Source organism: Saccoglossus kowalevskii, chromosome 7 (assembly GCF_978046115.1).
Source record: "Saccoglossus kowalevskii chromosome 7, keSacKowa6.1, whole genome shotgun sequence".
NCBI lineage: Eukaryota > Metazoa > Hemichordata > Enteropneusta > Harrimaniidae > Saccoglossus > Saccoglossus kowalevskii.
In genome coordinates, this window is record NC_140647.1 from 19,057,183 (window position 1) to 19,078,183 (window position 21,001).

The 21,001-nt window shown below is 36.1% G+C and overlaps 3 protein-coding genes across 6 annotated transcripts in view; 2 read left to right on the forward strand and 1 right to left on the reverse strand.

Annotated features, from left to right (window-relative positions):
- The first annotated feature begins 2,231 nt into the window (after positions 1 to 2,231).
- LOC102800614 (uncharacterized) lies at positions 2,232 to 5,429 on the forward strand. The gene is made up of 6 exons (XM_006813907.3): positions 2,232 to 2,406; positions 2,693 to 2,749; positions 3,952 to 4,060; positions 4,514 to 4,649; positions 4,978 to 5,116; positions 5,359 to 5,429. The coding sequence occupies exons 2-5, from the start codon at positions 2,725 to 2,727 to the stop codon at positions 5,104 to 5,106; spliced, it is 399 nt and encodes a 132-aa protein (XP_006813970.2). The 5' UTR covers positions 2,232 to 2,406; positions 2,693 to 2,724; the 3' UTR covers positions 5,107 to 5,116; positions 5,359 to 5,429.
- Positions 5,430 to 7,268: 1,839 nt separating this feature from the next.
- LOC146740568 (uncharacterized) lies at positions 7,269 to 12,353 on the reverse strand. The gene is made up of 2 exons (XM_085501691.1): positions 12,190 to 12,353; positions 7,269 to 8,343 (listed from the first exon to the last, which is right to left on the reverse strand). Exon 2 carries the CDS (start codon positions 8,324 to 8,326, stop codon positions 7,532 to 7,534), a length of 795 nt encoding a protein of 264 aa, XP_085357817.1. The 5' UTR covers positions 8,327 to 8,343; positions 12,190 to 12,353; the 3' UTR covers positions 7,269 to 7,531.
- Positions 12,354 to 17,517: 5,164 nt separating this feature from the next.
- Positions 17,518 to 21,001, forward strand: part of LOC100376509 (uncharacterized) — a 34,732-nt gene continuing 31,248 nt past the window's right edge. For all 4 annotated transcript variants that reach the window (XM_085501253.1, XM_085501256.1, XM_085501254.1 and 1 more), the window contains exon 1: positions 17,518 to 17,666. The gene's annotated coding sequence lies outside the window, so the exon portion shown is untranslated. The remainder of the gene's footprint in view (positions 17,667 to 21,001) is intronic.

Sequence of the window (21,001 nt, forward strand, 5' to 3'; positions counted from 1 at the left end):
ACACATATTTCGCAATTCCATTTAGCTGCTCTCAGTTATAACTCAAGACAAATGAAATAACAAGTTTATTTTGATTTTTATATTCACGTGTAATCGTGTAATATGAAATACATTTCGTTATGAAACATTCTTAATATATTTCTGAATTCACTTGTCACAATATTTTTTTTTCCAAAAAAAAAAATAAATAAGAAAATAAGTGGAGGGATTTCAGAATGTCGAAATCGAAAAGTCTTTATCGTAGTGCTCCCAGATACTGTTCATGTTGTAAACTCATCGACTTATTTTACACCCTCTCCCAGTTGAAACTAGTAAAACAATACAGCAAAAGTTTATACCCATGCCCTGCCTCAGATAACTATATATTACAATGACTGGGAAAATATCAATTTACTGAAATTATAGAAAGTGATTTACTATTACAATGAACCACCATATTGCAATAACTACTCCATGCTATTATCTCAATATGTTCTCACGCTGACTATTGTTCTTAGCAGCGTGTCTACAATCACGTGTGACTGTCTTCCTATTTGACCATGACAATCTCTATGATATGCTTCTGACTACGCACACACGCATCCTACATGTGTACTGAAAATAGTGATCCTAGTATAACGTAATAAATAAATGGTGCTATGAAATATTATGTTTGTCACGTGTCTGTATGAATACATTAATTCTTACATACGAATACTACTGTAATATATTTTATACCATTGTACATGACTGTTAACTCTTAATGGTTAACAATTGATTACAATCGAGGTTTGTAAAAAAAAAAAATATTCCATCGATATTTACATTGCATGTTTGAAATTAGCCTAACATGTAGGCGTGAGTGGCGCCCTCGCCGGTTTGCAGCACCGCGGAGGGCGCAACTCACGCGAACTTTTCAGGCTATTTTGGAATTGAATAACGACATTACAATGGATATGTACGACTAGTATGATTGTTCAGTTTTACAGTATATATTCATTGCCTTACATGCTCACATTTGAGTGTGCACACAATCTGAGCTCATAGCGAAGTTACAACTTACCTGAAATCTGGCCACACAATATTTGTATACAGACTGCGTAGTGGGGACACATACTAAGTGTTATTACTACGAAATTATAATTTCGCCTTAACTTAATGTTCGTTTCGTTTTGCCCTGTCTATTGCTCTTTTCATTGATTAATGTGTGATTGGCGGTACCCAATGACATTAGAAACAGTGGGTTTAGAGCTATAAAACAAATCGTCGTTACTCGTACGCGCATATCCCACAATGCAATGTAACAAGTATTGTAAAGGCGCGCCTCTAAACAAAAATCCCGAATCTGTCCATGAGTGCTGTGACAATGGTTATTTCAGGATTCAATTGTTAAATTTTCATTTTCGAACCGTGTTGGATATTAGTTTGTGTTCGAAGAGCCGAAGAGATAATTTGTTTAATAAGTCACATGTCAAAATTATTGCGTTTCATTGCATAAGAATATTATGTATAAATGTTCTTATGAGATCATAACAGATAGCCCAGCTGTATTCATCCAAATGGCCAACTGAGGTAACCTCTCGCTGTTTCTTTCTATCTTCTCTCCTCCTCTTACAAAATCTTACAAATGCTACAACAACTTTAAGGCGTGGCAGAGTATAATGCGACCGGCCAATCGCTGCATCATTGGCGCGAGTACCAGGGATGTGTCTCAAGGTTAAAACAATGCAAAATTTCCACTACTGAATACCGTAAACAACCTATTTATAAAAAAGTTCTGGTATATATGTTGATAATGTTTACTTTAAACATGCAAGTAAATAATACTGCAACGTCATGTGAACCAAATGTGCGTACATGATGTCATTATACAATACACTCTAATTTCGCGAATGTTGCAACGATCGGCCGTCTATAATGGGATTCGATAAATTGATAGAATTGCTGTTTCTGGTTGGTAGTGATACCGCCGTGAAGGTAAATGTAACTATTTAATGACTAACTCACCCAACAAAAAACCCGATTGCATTGCGCCCTGCGTGTGGGGTGGGGGTGTGGGGCGTGAATCATGCCTGAGAATTTAAAAAAAATATTGAACACGGGAGAAATTGTCCATCGAACAAATCCACGCATGTGCGGCGTTTTCAACCGTACAGTGTGTATTGGCTAATACAAGCATTATCATAACATTATCATATCGAGTGGCCCCCAACGATATGAATAAATTTACATAACATTAGTTTAGTATCCACCGAAGAAACGCAGAGCTTCTATTTGATCGATTTTTTGGCGGATATACCGTGGTCAGTCTTACTGGTGTTACGTCTATAGGGTCAACAATATACCACATCTATGTACAGCGTTGATGTTCCATAGTAAACAACTGACGAAGGCGGAACATATTGGAGAGGTGATAATAATTTGCAGGTGTGTGATCTGCGCATGCGCAGTTTTTAGTGACTATATACACAATATACTCGTATATGTATTTGCGTTTAGTGTGGTAGTTATTCATGAAAAATATTGCTGTACGTAATATACTAGTACATGATTCGATCCACCATCACTGTGGTGCCAGATTCCCCGCAATATGCGTTCGGGTATGCGTTGATAATGCACGCAGAGGGCGGGTTTGAACAAGGATGACACGCCATATTTGGATTATTTTCACTTCATTTTTAATATTTGTTTTATTTTTTATCGTTTACCCAAGCTACTTTATGTAATCATGAAGTCATTGCGGCCATGTCGAAGGTGTTAACTGAATACGGTATGTCCCACAATTTATTTTCATATTTGCATTCTGCAATATACGATTGAAATTAATTCCGGTCCTTTTTTAGATACTTATAATGATCGTCGATAAACTGTGCACAATGTAGTAATATATTCGTTTTGATGTGTTACAACAGCGTGACATCACCATTTTGAGAACTTGGGATAATCAAATACAGTTGTCTTTGGTGTAAATAAAATGTAATGCATTTGCACAAACAGCGCCACCTAGAGTCTACCTGTAACGACGTTCTTCAAAATATAAGTTCATTTGTATACACACCATATAATGCTATGTCATTTAAAATAACTTATTGCTGGGCGGAGTGGTCAACGGAGTGATGAAGTAACTAATAATCCAGGTAACATGTATCGCTCCGCTGAATTCCAGAATCGTCTTTGAGATGATTTTCTGTCTGCAATGACCGCTATACACACACAAATGTCGTAATTTACCGAATATGTTCAATTTACCTTGAAAATCAACCCAGCTATCGTTTCCCATGATGGTGATCAGTAAAGAGCTACCACGTGACTCAGCTCAGGAAGGGGTGTAACTACCGGTATATATTATAGGGGCCATTATATACGTAGACTCGTTATCACCTAGATGTGACGTCACTGTGGTATTATATCGGAACATGTGTGTGATATGGTACACCGGACTACTTTCATAGTTAAATTAGTTGGTAATGTTTTGAAACATAAACAGAATGTAGGGTATACTACTAGTATACAAAAAAATACAACGGTATCGTTGTTCAGTGCATTTATATATACCAAGAATTTCCCATCGGCTGCCCGGCGTATGCCCACCAGTTCTTGATAATAGTCGGTTGGCGGTTCGATGGTCACACGATTCGTATGGTCGTACATACAACTCATCTAGGATTATCGGTGCCTGCTCGAGTTTGGACCTCATACCATTTGGTCCAATGTTCGTCTGATTATTCGATAAAAATCGAAGTATTCGTATTAGAAATTTGTCTACTCTTGAGAATATCTACGAATATTATAAAATATATGAATCTCCGGTATTGCTCATTCGTGTGACGTCATTCTTGGACTCGTTTCCGATGACGTCACACTCGTTCGGAATACCGGATAGTATATATAAGTATTAGGTATTGAGTTTCATATTTTCATGCCAAAATTTGGATTATATGTAATAATATAATTGACATGATACTATTTTAGAATCGTCCGAACAACGTTGGTATGTATATATCAAGATACGTCTGACAGGAGTCACGTGGTTAAAAGTCAAACGACGTAGAATACCAATACATGTAACGTTTCAAGACAGGTATGGACACAACTCTCTCGCCACCACAAAAAATCTTCTGTTGAATGTAAATTCAGTAAAGCATGGAGAAACCCACACACCCTCCCCTTCCATCAAGCGTATTAAAAGTGCTCTTGTCATCCAAACAATGCATCATGTGATCACGTAAAGTGCAAGGTTAAATTGAAAATAATTACCCGGATTAATCTTCTCTATATGTCGCGCCCTCTAGTGGCGAGCCGCTTCTATTACGTCAAATGACATAGATGGCGAAAGCAATGTAGTTCAAAGCGTCAAACTGTGTCTGGTTGTGCAGTCGTTTCTTAGTTTAAAATATTGAAAATCTCGAAAAAATTGTTCTGCGTTGTCAGACGACAACCTTTCAAAACATTTTCGACGCCGAAGGTCGTCACGTCTCCCATTACCTTACTCATGCGTTCTGTCGCTAGAGGGCGTTTGGGTAATATTTTACAGGTCCTTAAATCTGACCGTGACTGGTGAGCTCGGAGATTACAAACTGGCGCTCAATGATAAGGAACTGAATAAAGATATCATAGGTGACTGTAACCCGACTAGAAGTGTATGGAGAAGGCGATATTGTCGATATAAGGTGATGTCGTTTACGTATTATGTGAAATAATGAATTTATAGTCTAGAGTTACTGACCAATCTTAATCCTCTAATCAAGAGCTCATTAAATATCGCATGGAACAGTACCTGCGTCAATCTGTATTATATATTTAATCGTAATAAGAAATAGTTCAATCGTTGTAACCGATGCATCATTAACTAAATCATCACGTTACTGTGTGCTAGACATGTGGCCATTACAAACAACCACCTCGTACACCACCGTCATTTAGTTTTAGTAGAATCGTATACGTGTATAAGATTTAGAATGAATTAATTAAATTAACAATTTTCTATTTTTGTTGAAGGTGATAGACAACTACATCATTCTTATTTTGCGAAAAAAAGATGACATATCATGGAAAGACAGAAACGATGAGTTGATCCTGGTGGACGAGACGAGCGAACAAAGTAGTCTTGAAAGCGAGAAAACATAATGGCATAATGGTTTGTATGGGTAATTTCCGAGACGTTATTTCATTTACAAATGCTTGCGGCTACAAATCAGTGACTTTTATATATATCAATACACATTGAAGCATTACAGTCACGCAAAACTTTTTCGAATTACGTGTAAACAACTACTATATTTTACACGCGTTGTCGCATGGGACCCACGCATAACGAACACGACGCGGCGCTATTATAAACGCTAACGATTAAAGAATAATTTTGTTTTTCTCTTTCAGACCAAGTACCAGTATTATTTGTGTGACTCAAAAACAAGTGATACATATGGGATTAAACTATGCATACAATATATGTGGTTTATAATTGTACAGACACTCCAAAGCATACATGCTTACTTACACATGCATGTTAGCAAAACCCGTGTAGTTCTCATTCGGGAACCCCGAGGTTAATGCATTGATATAAGCATGATAGTAATTTCTCAATGTGAGATTGACCAGTATTGGGTTCGACCCACGTAATAAACTACCTGTATATGATGTTGTATTCGTGTTGTATTCGCGTTGTATTCGGGTTGTAGTCGCCGTCACGTGATATGTATTGATTTGTCCCAGTGTATAAAAACAAATACTGTCGAGGGCGGTATAAAGAATATGAACGGCAAATATATACGCCAGGGACGATCTGAGACTGGATTTAGGTCGGCTTCAACTTGCATCTATTTCGCTGTGCTTCAGTTTGACACCCACATTACCAATTTTAAAGTAGCTGAAACATTCAATTGTATGCAGATTTGTATTTTTGCATAACACATTTCCTATGGTGATTGTGTTTACTTATTTGTGGAGTACTCAACTGTTGTTGCCATGGTGACAATTTGTGGAGTACTCAACTGTTGTTGCCATGGTGACAATTTGGAAGTCGATTTACACGTAGGTTCGTTCCCAGCCCCTCACTGTTATAGTAGTGTATCCCGTGTAAGGTCCAAACAAGGCAAATAGCTCGCAAATTGAGGGACAAGCTTAGTTACAATTCACGTTGCGTATATAAAGACTAAATACTATGAGAGAAACTACATCTCAATGAAAGTAAAATCACATGAAAAATAAATTATTGTTATAATAGTTTTTGTTCAATTTGATGACAATTTATTTGATAAATCTCTCTTAGCCATGTGATATATTGTTCAGGCTCTGCGTTTATTCATGTAAATTTGTCTTCTTGTGCGTGCAGATTAGTAAACGGCTACACTATAGATAAACTACGCCGCACTGTATACGAACGCCACACTTTACATCAACGAATAGTGTAAACCCCATACAACACTGTGAAAAATCCACACTTCACAAATGAGCCTATAGTAAACGCCACGCTTCACCGACAATAATATTGTAAACGTCAAACTTTTCACTGAGGGGTCTTGTAAATTTGCCACACTTCAGGTTGCAACTTGAAAGTTTTAAAATACCCAGAATTTATTCATTTTGCAATAAACTGTACTCCAAGGCAATATAAGCATATTGACTTTAAAAAATGTTGGGGGTCACCAGCCTTATTTTCGAGAAATTGATGGTTGTATTTTAGTGGAAAGTCGTCATTTTGGCACTATTATAATGCTTTTACCATAGGTTCTTATGGTAGATATATTATGCAATATATCAAAATCTAGCTTGGTGACATAGGCTGAAAAAATCATATATTGTTAATGATGGAGTACTTTTTGTTGTTCTGAATTATTTAAAAAATCTGGGTGTTAAAAAGTGTCAAAAAATGCAATTTTTCTTTAACATTGTGTTCTGTGGAATTGTTCTAAAAATAGCAATTTTCAAGAAATATTAGGACACGTTTCTCAAAAAACTTAACTGTAACACACAAAATAATGCTATGGTGCCATGGGACATTAGCTTCATGATTGTACATAATAAACTAATGAACATTGTCATGCGATTTATGACCAATTTTGTCAAATTATGAGAAGGCTGGCTTTTACCTCTTAAAGGGCGGCGGTCGTCGCGCAGTGTGAGTCGAATTTCATGTGAATACCAATGTATTTTCATGTTCTATACGTCGCCATGAGTCCCATGTCAAACAGGACGCGGCGCGACGACCACCGCCCTTTAAAACTTTTTTCTCAACTATTGCACATTTCGATCGTTTTCCTTGTGGTACAAATCGGCAATTGCAACTCTTTAGTTGTGTATTTGTGATTTAATTTTCATGTACTAATTTGTTGTAAAGAATGAACTAAAAGTGACAACAACGAATTAGTAAACCAATTGATACTAGATAGAAACTGTGAACGTGTAATTAATTCATGTTGAGGTTATGGCTCTTCAATACATATACCGACATCGGCTCATGATGAATTATGGCATGTTAAACAGTCATTTCAGCAGCACGTGTTCCTCAATATTAAGGAAATACGATTATGAACAAGTTGGAGTTGACAATCTACACGTCGGTCTGTGTAAATTCCAGTGCTTGACTAATTTCCCTCCGACACAAAAACACTCCGCGGTTTTCAAATGTCACGTATCCGATGCTACTCTCTGTGGCCTCGGTGACTTTGAAACCACGCATTCCTTCAAAAATGTTTTGCGCTTGTCCTGTTTTAGTGCTTGTGTCCTTTTTGTCTTTAGTAATCAGGACTTTTACGCCTCCCTCGATGCGATATTTCACTTGATATTCAGCCATTATATCTTCCTCTTCGATTTTCATGATGACTGTTACTTTTTTTCCTGGTTTTACTTCGATGTCCGATTCAAGTGCATTTGTGCGACTCTTTTCAAACACGTGCGAATCACTGTGTTCCTGTGACGTTTGCTTACTGAATTCCACGCTAGCTTCGATGCACGAGTTTGGAGGTGTGAACGTTATCCCAGCCCGAGAACTGAACGTTTTGCCGCTTGTCATTGACCAACTGTAGCTTGTTTTGAGACACCTATCGGTTTTATACCTGTGTGTTTGTGTGGTCTCCGTGTTATTAGAAAACGAGGTACTATAAATCGCCTGGCAACGACGCTCTGGGTGAACTTCGCCACTCGTGTCGGAATTGTTTTTATCTTGCCCTTTTACCGATTTTTCGATTCCTCGATATTTCATGTCTCCAACCTGGATGAATTTCAGTCCATTTTTCAAGATCTGTACCGTATACTTTTCACGGTCTTTCTTGTCAAGAGCCCAGTCTGTAATGATGTCTTCGATGTCTTCAATTATATGGACCAGTGCAATATTGCTGTCTGCCATTATATGTATCAGCAATTCTACGGAACACATAAATTCAGAAAGTTAATAACACGATTAACATTGAATGATCTTTCGACAAAAACACACCAATACGTGGCTCTTAGTTAAATAATTTTACTATTAAAATACTCGGAGATGTCTCCGGCATACTAATTATATTATGTTACTCGTAGAGCAAAGTAGTGTATCTATTTATCTTTTCAAAAGTTTTTAATTGGTTACTTATTTAATCAGAAAAGTAGTGAACAATAAAATAACTAATGTTTTACATGTTGACAAGTATAGTATTGGCCTTATGATCTATGTGTAAATGGCAAGTCGGTTGAAATTGATAGCAGAATGTTTTGACGCATACTAGTATGTTTCAAAATAAATTACGATATTGGATGAGTCACGGTGTTGTGTTGTTTGCTGTTATCAGGTTTGCTCTTAGTTAAAAAAGTTAAAATAAACGAAGAAAATACATATTTTATACTTAATTTATTTACTGTCATGAAAGTATCTCAACTACAAGTAAATACTGCAGGAAATAGTTCTACCACCGACAGCCCAAAAGGTAAAACATTTTACATTGTTATCAGTTGCATAGGCAATGAAATAAATGACCATACGTCGATTATGTGTTAGAGTCGTCACACACTCACACGATTCACCCGCAAACACGCGGCCATCTGAATATTAGGAATCTCAATATTTATATATCGAATATCATATGGACATCACAAAATTCAATTAGATGTACACATGAATATTAGCTTACGATCGTCGAGGGAGAGATTTATGATTCGATAGAAAACAGAACGAAAATCAAGAAGCAGACAAGACAGGATTTTACCCCCAAAATAACTGCATATTCTGTATCAATGCGTTTTTTTTTTGAAAGTTTTGTGGATTACAACGAACAACCAGTCATTCCAGATTGCGCTCTCTGACAACCACAACAATGCCAGAAAAGCTAAATATTCGTAAAATACACAAATCAGCCCGTGAAATAAAGTAAACTTCAATCTTTCTCTCGCTATAAAATGTATCACTCATCATGTCACTTAGTCACAAATAGGCAAAGGGCTCAACATCAAATAAATATTGACATTTAATGATTTAATTCTCAGAAAAAAATACATTATTTTGTTATTTGATCATATTCTCGAAGTTTTAAATACATAGATTTTTTAGTTGACCACTAAGAACATTTAACGGAGATTTAATTTAGCGAATTTTATTCATCAGTAAAAAAATAAAGTTACACCGCTTCTATAAATCGCGCCCTCTAGTGATTACGTGCATTTGTGACTTACTCGAAACGTGCATTACATGTAATGCATTTGTGCGAGGTTTGTATCCTCGCGTAATGGTCATATCGACTTTTTAGATATTTTTGTATCTGTATTTTTTTGTTGACGTGCATCAACTCAGTTTTTAACGACGCCAACAACGACTACGCTTTGTCAATAAGGTTTTGTAAACAATCCTCGGGCGCGGACATCCGGGCATTTTCACCGCCTGGCAACCCGCGGCGGTGAAAACAAAGGCCCAAAACTCGCAGAAAACGATACTTTGGGATGATTGTTGAGACTCCACTGAACAGTATAACAAGATTAGCCCTACGTGTGTAACATATATAAATTTGGTTGTTCGGGATTACTTCAAAGTTGAGTTGGTGTTGTTTTCTCGAATTTTCACCGGCTCGACCGGCGTTCCACAGCAGCGCGCACAGAGCCCATAGAAATGCATGTACAGTGGTGCGCGTCGTAGCAACGTGGAACGCCTTGTGACGTAGCACCGCCCCCGAGGATAAGGTATCATAAGGATGTATGGCTATAACACTGCGATAAAGATTTTCCGTTTTCGACATTGTGAAATTCTTTCGTTTTTATGCAGAAAAATACTGTATTTCACCAGGTAAAAATCATAAATCATATTGTTCATACATGAGTTGTCGAACACACTACATAGTTTGTAATTTCATTCAGTTTCAAGTCTTTCAGTCTTAATTCTTGTGTAATCAGTAATTATGCAAATTATTTATAGTTGAATAGGAAATACATTTCGTTATGAAATATTCTTGCTATAAATTTCTGAATTATCTCGTAAAAATAATTAGTTTCAGTGTTTTTTTTCTCCCAAAAAACAAAAGAATTTCACAATGTCGAAAACGGAAAGTCTTTAATATCGTAGTGTTCTGTAGGTCTTATACATTAAGGACGTTATGTTATGGTTACCACATCGATAGTAGAGAGAAAATCCAGTTTATACTGATTATCATATTATAGCTTATATACCAATCATGTACAAGTATTAATGCATATCTACACTCTCCTACTAAAATCGGGACACTCTCTAGAGGCAACGCTATTTGCCGAGGTCATGTCAAACTGAAATCGTACCAGAACATTCCATCCACTCCACGTGCTGAAAAAAACACGCATATCAAGTTTAATTTTACTAATACTAAGTCGAAAGAGTTGACCTGAGCTTTCTTTGCTGATTTTATATTTTTCGTGCCATAAGCTTTTTTGCACCACGTTTTCAAATCGGTTAGAACACGTTGCCTAAGTAATGCATAATGTATATGCCTACTGTCATTCATGAAGGTGTGTATCTGTAGTACGTGATTTTTAAAACACCGTCCATGTGTTATATTTTCACTATGGGACGGGTAGTAGAATCGCAACACCTTGTGTAGATAACTAGCGAGACTGACCCAGTCCACAGTGCATCATCTCGTCGTCTAATCCAACTGCGAATTGAGCATCACTGCGACGATTTTTTTTATATTTACCAAAAAATCAACCATTATTTTGAGTAGGTTCGAATTTAAAGATTGCAACAAAATATGGTAATTTGCATATCACACCACTAGTCTGCGTTCGCATAAGGATTGGCAGTATAAGGAGTTGTAGATTTCATTTTACGATGCTGCTTTTTTCAACACAATTCTATTAATATGGAATAAAGTACGAATACAATAAGTGAACAGATGACACAGCTGATACCCTGGAGGATTGATTTTACTAAATTATGACATCGATGGAATAGATTAGCATCGCCCCAGCTGTTTGTCACACACACATCATTCAAAGTTCCATTATTATTTATAAATACATGTATATCGATTGAAATCACTACAAGCTGGGCGAACAATTATTTTGAAAAAAATATTTAAAATTTGACGACGTATGACCAAGATCTAGCCCTGCTTTTAAATACTGTCTGTGATAGTTAATATTATTGTGACTATTGTCAGTAAAAGATTTAAATTATTTTAATGTTCGCGTGTTTCGCTGATAAATAAATTCCGTAAATTAAAACCTGGTGAATAGTGAATATTAGCATGTTTTGTTTCTTACACACAAACCAGTGAATTAAAAACCTGGTTATTATCCATGCAGTTTCTAATCCGCTAAAAAAATAAACCCAATGAATATTCTCCTTCTAGGTTCTATTGGGTTTAAAATATGAATTATTGATTTCCGAGTCGATCGGATATTAGCATAAATAGAAGACGACGTCGGCTGGCAATATTTACGCCATTCGTGCCCACTCCGATTAATGCATTATTCTATTTTATAAGTTTAATTGAACAAATCACAGAAAATATATAAATAAATGAAAATTTAGTGTTTCCATTTACAATACGATCTACCACAACATGAAAATCACGCATCATTTTTTGCTGAGCAATTTTCCTTGACAATACCAATATGGTTCCAATTTTTATATATAAATTGTAATATATTCAATTCAGGGGTAAAATTTGGTACATTTGTCCTAAAAAACAGACATGAATATCGACACACTTTGACGAACATATTATTTAGGTGCGGTCGGTTATACTAAAATGTTGTAGAGAAAAAACTTACCTAATTCTGTGGGAAAACACCGAATTCGTTCAAGGGAAAACAGGTATATCACTAATTCGGCACCTTGATTGCGATGAAATTCCCAAAATTACAGTATTTCCGAATTGTATAAGAATTCTGTATACTTCAATAAAGCCATCAGTCTGTCCATGGTGTTCGCAGATACGTTTCAATTGGTCGATATCGATCACGTGATGTGTGCGGTCTCTGCATCTGCTTTTACATTATATCGCTACGTCACAAATCATGTGATATATTGGAGATGATAATTGTTCAGCTGCTAAATAAAGTACAATTCATGTTATTTAAAAGAAAGAATACAAATCCGAGTAATACTATATTATTCATAAGTTTTCAAATGTGCCATAATCAGTGGTAATATTATTATTGCACGCCATGAACATAAACCAAACTCTAATAGTCACTTTGCTCATAAATAAGTAATATATTCAAATTCAGTCGATAAAAACACAAATTCAACTCCAATCTTGGGTCTTTTAAATTTCAACTTTTGTTTAATTATATTCTAATTTGTATGTATTTATGCATGAAACGAAACAGAAACCCGTTACATTAAAATCATGAATTAATAAAGCATGTACTGAATATTGACACATAATTTTAAAGGCAGATCATCTCATAATGTATTTCGGAAATTGAAAATAATGTCATTGTAAAGGTGAGTCCCCACCCAATCAAAAATCTTCCCGTCCCTGAGTTTGTACTTAAATTATATTTTAATCGATGTCTTTCAATTGCATTCCAATCATCATGTATATCCATGAAGGTTAACGTTTTTTACCCCCATGGTCTTAGACTAGTTGTGTTACTAGTCTGAGCCATGGTATAGCATAGTGGAATAAATCTCTTTAAGAAGAACGGAGGTACGAATTAAAACAAATTGCCATTTTGTGTTTGCCATCTCATCTGAGAAGCGGTAACAGTAAAACAAATACCAGTAATGAATAATTTAAAATAAAACATTTTTATAGACATAAATTCCAATTTTTATTCCAGTGGCTATTAAAGCAATATAGTGAATCGGAAATATCGCCTCCATTGCATCGCTTTTAATAATGGCATGCATATTTAAATCAGATAAATGAAGTTTACATCTCAACGTCGACTTATCCGACGATTTAGTAGTCAGGAAATGTTTCTAACGAGTTTTGACTATTTCTAAAGTTATTATCGGGTCATAACTTGGATTTCACGCTTGAACATTTTTGGTCGAAAAATAATTCAATACGAACAGCTACCGTGACGAAATTCTTAGATTCATACGTATGTATAATTCACGGCATTCTGGTTCTCAGGAAACGCGAGTCGTTGTAAATAATTATACTAAACAATTCATACAACTCAGTTTCAGGCGGGGTTAGGGTACCAGTTACCAATGTGTAAAGAGTGTTTGCGTGTCATACCGGGGTGTCACAAAAGTTAAATGGGGTCAATAAAAACAGGGTTCACCAGCTATTCAGGATAGTTAATACAAATAAGCGTATCGATATCAAGATTTTCATCCGACGCCTCTCTCGCCCTTTGAAATCTGATACGACACACTGGAGTTGACTTCGCGGAGTCCAGTTGTTGGTACTTAAGTTGTCAGCATTTAAGTTTTATACTAAAATTGTTGTAACATATTAAATAAAAAAAATAGATCGATGAATGAATACGGAGAAAATGAACCCTATATTGTCGCACTCGTCTATAATAATTGTTGATGAACTTGTAATTCCGGTTTGTCTATTGTAGACTTCCCACTTCCCTTTATATTTGTAATTGTGGCACAAAATCACTGTTTTAATATCCATAGTCAATACATATCCATTTTTAAATCAGTGTTACGAACCTAAATGAAAAAAGACTTGGTTGGAACATGATGAGAGCTGTTTGCACCATGTACCTTTAAGGTAGCAGGTTACGACAATGTGAATAAGTATTTATTCATTTCGGCATAACTGTTTTCAACTAAATTATTCGCAACGTGCACCCTATCCACAATGAGCAACAGGCATCAGTACATTGACGTCGGTCAGAGACACGTTTTTTTTTCAAAATTGAAAAAAGGGTCATTCAACGTCGGATTAAATCGCATAATTTGAAGGAATGATATTATGTTTTAAGCTCACACAATTGAATTTGAGTATAAATCATTAATTAAAATCAAAAATAGTACAGTTTCAAATCTATAATTCACAATTGGGATTCTGCATTGAACAGACTGCATTTTTAATATTAATATATAATGTTATTTTCATTGTGAACGTGTTCCTTGCGCCAATGGATAGTGACATATAAAAATGATGGTAACATATATCCAACAACATTGTATCTCGAGGCTTTCATCACCTTCAGTGACCAGCCCGAGTCGCACTGTCTAAAAAATTCGTCTCCAGTGAAGATGCATTCAGCAGACCCAGCTGTTATGGTCAACATTTGCATGAAGGTCACTTTTGCTATTTTTTAATTCTTCCTCTCCGAAGTAATTTTCAGTGTATAATGTTTCAGCTTACTGCGTTCGTATATAGAGAGGGATGGACGTAATATACAAAACCGTGTGAGCGGACGATGAAATACGAAGTGAGCGGCTTGTGTAAAACAGTGAACTGTAGAGGACGCTGCTAACATGCATTCGTTCAACTAGTATAGCTCCATGAGTCCTCAGTGGTCTGAGATGAGTCATATCCTATACCATGTGTCTGGGGATGACGTCCATGCTGTGACTATACATAGCGAATCCATCGAGCAGCGTACATCCATCTATGGTGTTTTCCATTTTTAGTGTTGATTTATTTTCACGATTTGAATATCGTTCACTTCATTTCCTCGTGTTTTTGTTCGCCTCATTTACAGACTGAGACCGTCTCAGTGTGTGACCAGGTGCGACCATATGGTCAACGTTTATACTAGGAGTTTCCGATTTCTTGCGTTTAAACGCAATATTACCGTCTGTGACGGTCGTGAAAAGTCACACAATTGTATTACAGAATTCAAGTTCTCTGGTATAATCTGATGTAATGACAGTACAAGTCTTAGACTGTCGTATTAACAATCATGTTTTTTTTAACATGGGTGGAATGATTACTAGAAGAGCTAATTGAAGAGTAAAATACAATTAATTCAATGTACTAAGGCCACACCGACTTAATTTTATGGATGACATCCGCGCGCGCATTAGTTTTCGTCTGTTCTCAAAAAAAAAAAAAAAAAAAAATAATAATCTCCGACGACGAGTCTTCACAGATCGGTTTTCTGTCCGGAACTTGCCGACTCATATTGTCGCAAAGCGCCGACTTGTCGTAAAACTCGTTTTGGACCACCTCAAAACCAAACTCCGCACAGTTAGATGCGCGTTACGTAAAGCGCAAAGACCTATGGGAAGGAGATTGTCTCAAAACGTGCCAATTTTGTCATAAATGATCCAACATGGCGACCACACCCCCAAAATACGTGAGCATAAAAGTTCAGAAGTAAAACGGAGGGATTGTTGTAGACTGGTACGCAATCGACGTTGGCCAGGGAGATGCGACGTTTACACAGCTATACGAGAGATCGGTAGCGGCAAGCGAGTTTCGCCCAGACAACTTTAAGGACATATTGTCCAGAGCTGTCCAGCGTTTCTTCTGCAACGATGAGCGAATTGGGAGAGGAGTGGAGGTGCATGGTGGCCTAAAAGTCGGTCAGGCGACAAGTCAGTTCGGTTGCTTTGTCCGCATTGAAGCCGACAAAACTGCAACGAAAGCAGCGGAAGCTCCTCGGCCGAAGTCCCCTTTCGGGGTGAACAAAAATTTCTTCTTATTTTTTTTTCATTTTCTGATTCGGATAAATTTTCTTGCACAACACAGTCAGTAATGATTTGATCATATGACAAATGTTCATCAAGATACATGTACATAATTTTCTGCATCCAAATTTTTGTTGACTGTTGGTGTTTTTTTTTTCAATATCGAGCCTCTTATAATTTGTTACATAGTTGAAGTAGTTCTAGAGCATTTGTGTGTACACATAGACTATCTGAAGTGTCACTTTAAAAAGTTAAACTGTAGTTTGAATGTCAAAGAAGGTAATTTCCAGGTTGCTGTTGACAAACTTATTGTTCATTTTTTAAATTAATTAATTTTTTTTTTTTCAATACAACACAGTAAGTTTTTCTTTATTATTGAGTTGATGTGTATGCCTTTGGCAAAGCTAACATTTGCCTTATCCTCTAGCCTTTTCAAAATCAAAGGTGATGATACCTGTGACAGTAATACAGTACGAGATGTGTCCATCAGCATATGCCTCCTACAAATAAAGACTTGTTGTTGTTTTTTTGATACACTGTGGTTCAATTCGTAATAACAGCTCCGTAGTCCTGTGGTTTTTTTTGGGTTTTTTTGGCTAGTTTTTTTTTTTCGCCCTCTGGCATTAGTTTTGGGGTCTTCAAAGGATGTCATCCATAAAATTAAATCAGTGTGGCCTGAAATACAATCACTTGTATTTACGTTTATGCTGGATTTTTTTTTAAAGCTCTTTAAAACGCCAGTCGTCATTGCGCGTTCAAATGTTATGTAACAAATTGTATTTATACGAATTTTTTTTAGTGTTGACCAAATATAGTACTAGGCTAAAAGTGGTAGCAGTTATACGTTCAGCAATATCGCAAAGGACTCTGGGTAGAGAATACCTATCACCTGTATCGTGTGACCTTTGTAAGTGACGTCATTGCTCGTACTCAACTGCTAAGTACAGGCGTGTGCGGCGGAGTTGTCTCGGGTCAGAGCGGTCAATGCGTTCTACATGTTGGGAACTTTAGCGTAACCCAAATATGGCCGTCAATATCTAGGCAACGGCGTCCCATGTACCGAACGTATAAATTGTTACCCTGGTAAAACTGAAATTATTTTTAACATTATCTGTGTCGAATAAGCAGCTTACGAATCGCACACGAGTTGCATGTGTTTTGACGAGTAACATGACCCCTTCGGTGGATGACATCGTACATATCCCGCTGATCTATTCATTGCCCTCACTCCACCTGAAAACATTTTTTGAGTAGAGTTTTACTAAAGGTATTTTACGTTTTTACATTTAGATGATGGTTTTTCAAGGTGAATCTAATTTTGTACTCGTATGATGGAAACATCCATGAAATGTTCAAAAAATATGATAATTGGGCATGATGATTTTCAGTTATTTGGACGCAAATCCGGTATAATCAACAGCAATTGTTCACTACATTAGAAGGAGTGCCAAGGGTGGTGAGTTGAAGTGATACAAATAAGGAAAATCGCGATTGGCTAGGAGATTGAATATTAGAGTTTTGCGACCAATAAGGATCAATCTTGTAATTCGCTTCTTTAGTTTTATGGGGTGTGTTCATCCTGCAAAGAAACCCTGCTTGTACTCCCTCTAAAATCGTGTCTGTTATAACTATTTGCTGGATACTCTCAATTTTAATACATTTCACGTCTTCCAGGAGTCATACTTAAAAGGTATGTGTAGTTATTTCTTTTACAAAAAGTTGTAGATCTGTGGTAGACAGATTCTCAAGGGCAGTTCTGATCTAATTCCTATAATACCGGCACCATTAGACGATCAACTGTCACATTCATTTCGCTGTTGACAAATTGCTCTGGTAGACATGTTGTCGATCCCGGTGTCGATCGCTCTAAACTCGATCGCGACTAGACGCAAAATTTTGAGTGTAGCAAAAGTATATATTAATTGTATCGTGACCTGTACATTGGGTCTGTAACACACACGTCATTGTGGCGACGCGGATAGCTCGCCGACGTATGCTTACTAATATCCGTTCTCTATTGTCGGTGTGCCCTAAAAGAAATTGACATGGCACTGGACAGTTAATTGACGTGGCGACCAATTAGATGCCCATTTGACTTGTATTAATAGAAATGGCAGAACGTGGTCAGATCGCTTATTGGAGTGACCATGGCAAATCCTGCAGTACAACCTAAATCATGTACATTCTGTGCACTGTGTTTTGGGGCTGGGGCACTGACGGTTCACAACAAATATTATTAAATATTATACATTTAATGTTCAGATGTATTTTAACCACGTGCTACAGTCATAAAATTATCAATTGTTTAATTAATATACACTGCATTAATATTTCTAATTTTAATAACATCAAGTTAAAATATGCACTGATTAGCAATCTCTGCAGGAGTACTGGTAATTTTAATAATTTTTCTTGTAAAATGTAATATTTTAAATATTTTATACAGGTAGTACATGTGTTGGTATGACATCATCCCTAGTCACTGGCAGTGACTAATTCTGTTTTTTTTCTCTGCTTTAAATAATATACTGGAATAGACACTTAAATAAGAAGGGGGAGGGGCAAATTTGCATACATATATTATTCTCTGTTTTATTTTAAAAACTAAACGTAAAAGGTTTTTTAAATATTGAAGTACTATTGCTTCCTCTTTTTATGTGCCATCTGTCACAATGAAACAAGGACACATTTTGCCCTTCACTGTGAAAACTGAATAGCTATCTCTAAACTTTGCATTTCTAAAATACCCATTATTAATTCATTGTTTATCAAAATATAAGACCTTTTTTTCCAAAACATTTTACGAAAAAGCATTTGTAAGTGGAAAAATATTCCAGACTGTTGTACCAATATTAATGCAGTATTTTTGATAGATCATTGTCTAGAGTGCAACTAAGTGGCAATCACATGTATTTTAAATATTTTAATTTTGACTTTGAAATATAAACCTGTTTGGGAATTCAGCTTTTTACAGATAATATTGTTTTTTTGTGTGTGTGTGTTACATTGTAAGTAATAGAGAAATAAAATTAACAAATAGATCACATGTGCTGTATAAAACATTTCATGTAATAAAACCTTTGTCATTTTCAAATTGAATGAAATGCATAATAAATATTTTCACAAAGTCTAATTATGTGACCCTTTTTCTAAAATATTTTTTTGTTTGTATTATCAAATTGAATATTATGAAATATTGAACTAGTGAATTCCAACCTGCAAATGTGCGTGCAGGGTATAGAACATAATTATTAATGTTAGTTTTTCACACAATATCGCATTTCCATTGTATTGCATTGTAGGATTTAGTGCTGCCCATATTCCTTTGTTGGCCCACTGTGATTGACAGCTGCTAACGTTCTTTGTCCTGTCTGTACAGTATTGTAATATGTTGGATATTTCTATAATTTTTTTTGTCTCTGTTATTATTGAGATTTCAATCTGTCGACGTAGACGTTTAGTTACTTGGCAACTTTGCTCAGTATAATTTGGCAACCTTGATTACCATTATTTTGTGCCATGGATTGCAACAATGTAATTATTTGTGTCTTGAATCCGCATGCAGTACAGTTAGAATCAAAATAGTAATACAGTTATAATTATTCAGATAATTATAGTTTTTTTTTTGTAAATTATTTTTAGCACTGTAGAAATATATTACTGGTACCGTCACAGTTTGTGTGTTGTGTTTCCTTGCATACCAGTGTGTCTGTTACTTTATCTAACAATGTACAATCTGTGATTATTACTCTGAATGATTGTAGCTCATTCATGTGTCAAGATAGTGACTCATGAGGGGGCATTGTATTCTCTTTGGGTCAGGGGTCTATAAATAAAACAGAGTATCGAAAAACGTGAACGTGAAAACACTGGCATTAAAACGCTATGATTAAATTCCAAATTTCAAAAACACAATCAGCTAATATAATTTTTTATGAAATCTGTGATTCTCATATCTTTATAAATCTGTGGGAATTGAAACAGATTAAAATCTCCTGTTCCTCTTACTGGTTGTAGTATTCACAACAATGCACCAAATCGGTGTTATAATGGACCCTGGAATTCTTGGCTGTCAGTGTACAGATGTTTTAATGACTCTGATCTGATATAAGGCTTGGCCAGACAGTGGAATTAATGTGCCAAGATTGTCTTATCTTGATGTGGTGTTTCTCTGGACGTGTCTAAACAGGTATATTCACAAAACTTGTCAATGCCTTGCTTATAGCTTGGTTCAGAAAGATTACAATGTGTAAGTGCTTCTAGTGGAAGATCCATTGAGTGAGTATTGTGTTCTTGAACTTGTATGTCAGTGAATTTGTGGTTAAAGTGCTATTTGTTCTCCAAGCCAAGCCGAGCCAAGCCAAGCCAAGCCAAAATTAAACGGGTCAACTTATTTGCTCATGCTATGTGTGTCCTAAATTATTGCGATGTTGGAACCATTTCAGAGTATGCAAAGTATGTCTATTAACTGTTTTATGTCAGGATATAGAAATCAGCCTTGGTCAAACCATGTAACAAAGTATGTCTGCATGGACGGTCTATTTTAAGTGCCATGGCCAGACTAAACGTGTTGGATACTGTTTATGTATTGGCGTTTGGCCAAAAATATTGTCAGTTTCTGTTGGTCTGGCTGATTGATCTGATCTCTTGTGTGTATGTCACCGGCATGTAGTCTTGTATGTCCATACAGGAGGTCTTCAGAAAATCCAATGAAAGATGGTGGATCTCTTACACTGGACGATTCAATTTACGCTGACTGTACAGTCCAACTATTGATAAACTATTGTAACTGGTCTGCACACTTCGTGGGTGATCAGAAGGATTTAAATTCAGCGTTAAAATATACATAGGATGGATTTCATTAACAATTTTTAGACTGTTAGTCTCAACAGGTACTGGTAGCCAAAATGAATGGAAAAAAATGGCATAATAGCAGGCAATCTGTTAAATTAATTCATTCCATAACCTAGATCTAGTCATGTGATTTGGAAGGTCACCTGGAATCGTAAAGTAAATAAATATTGT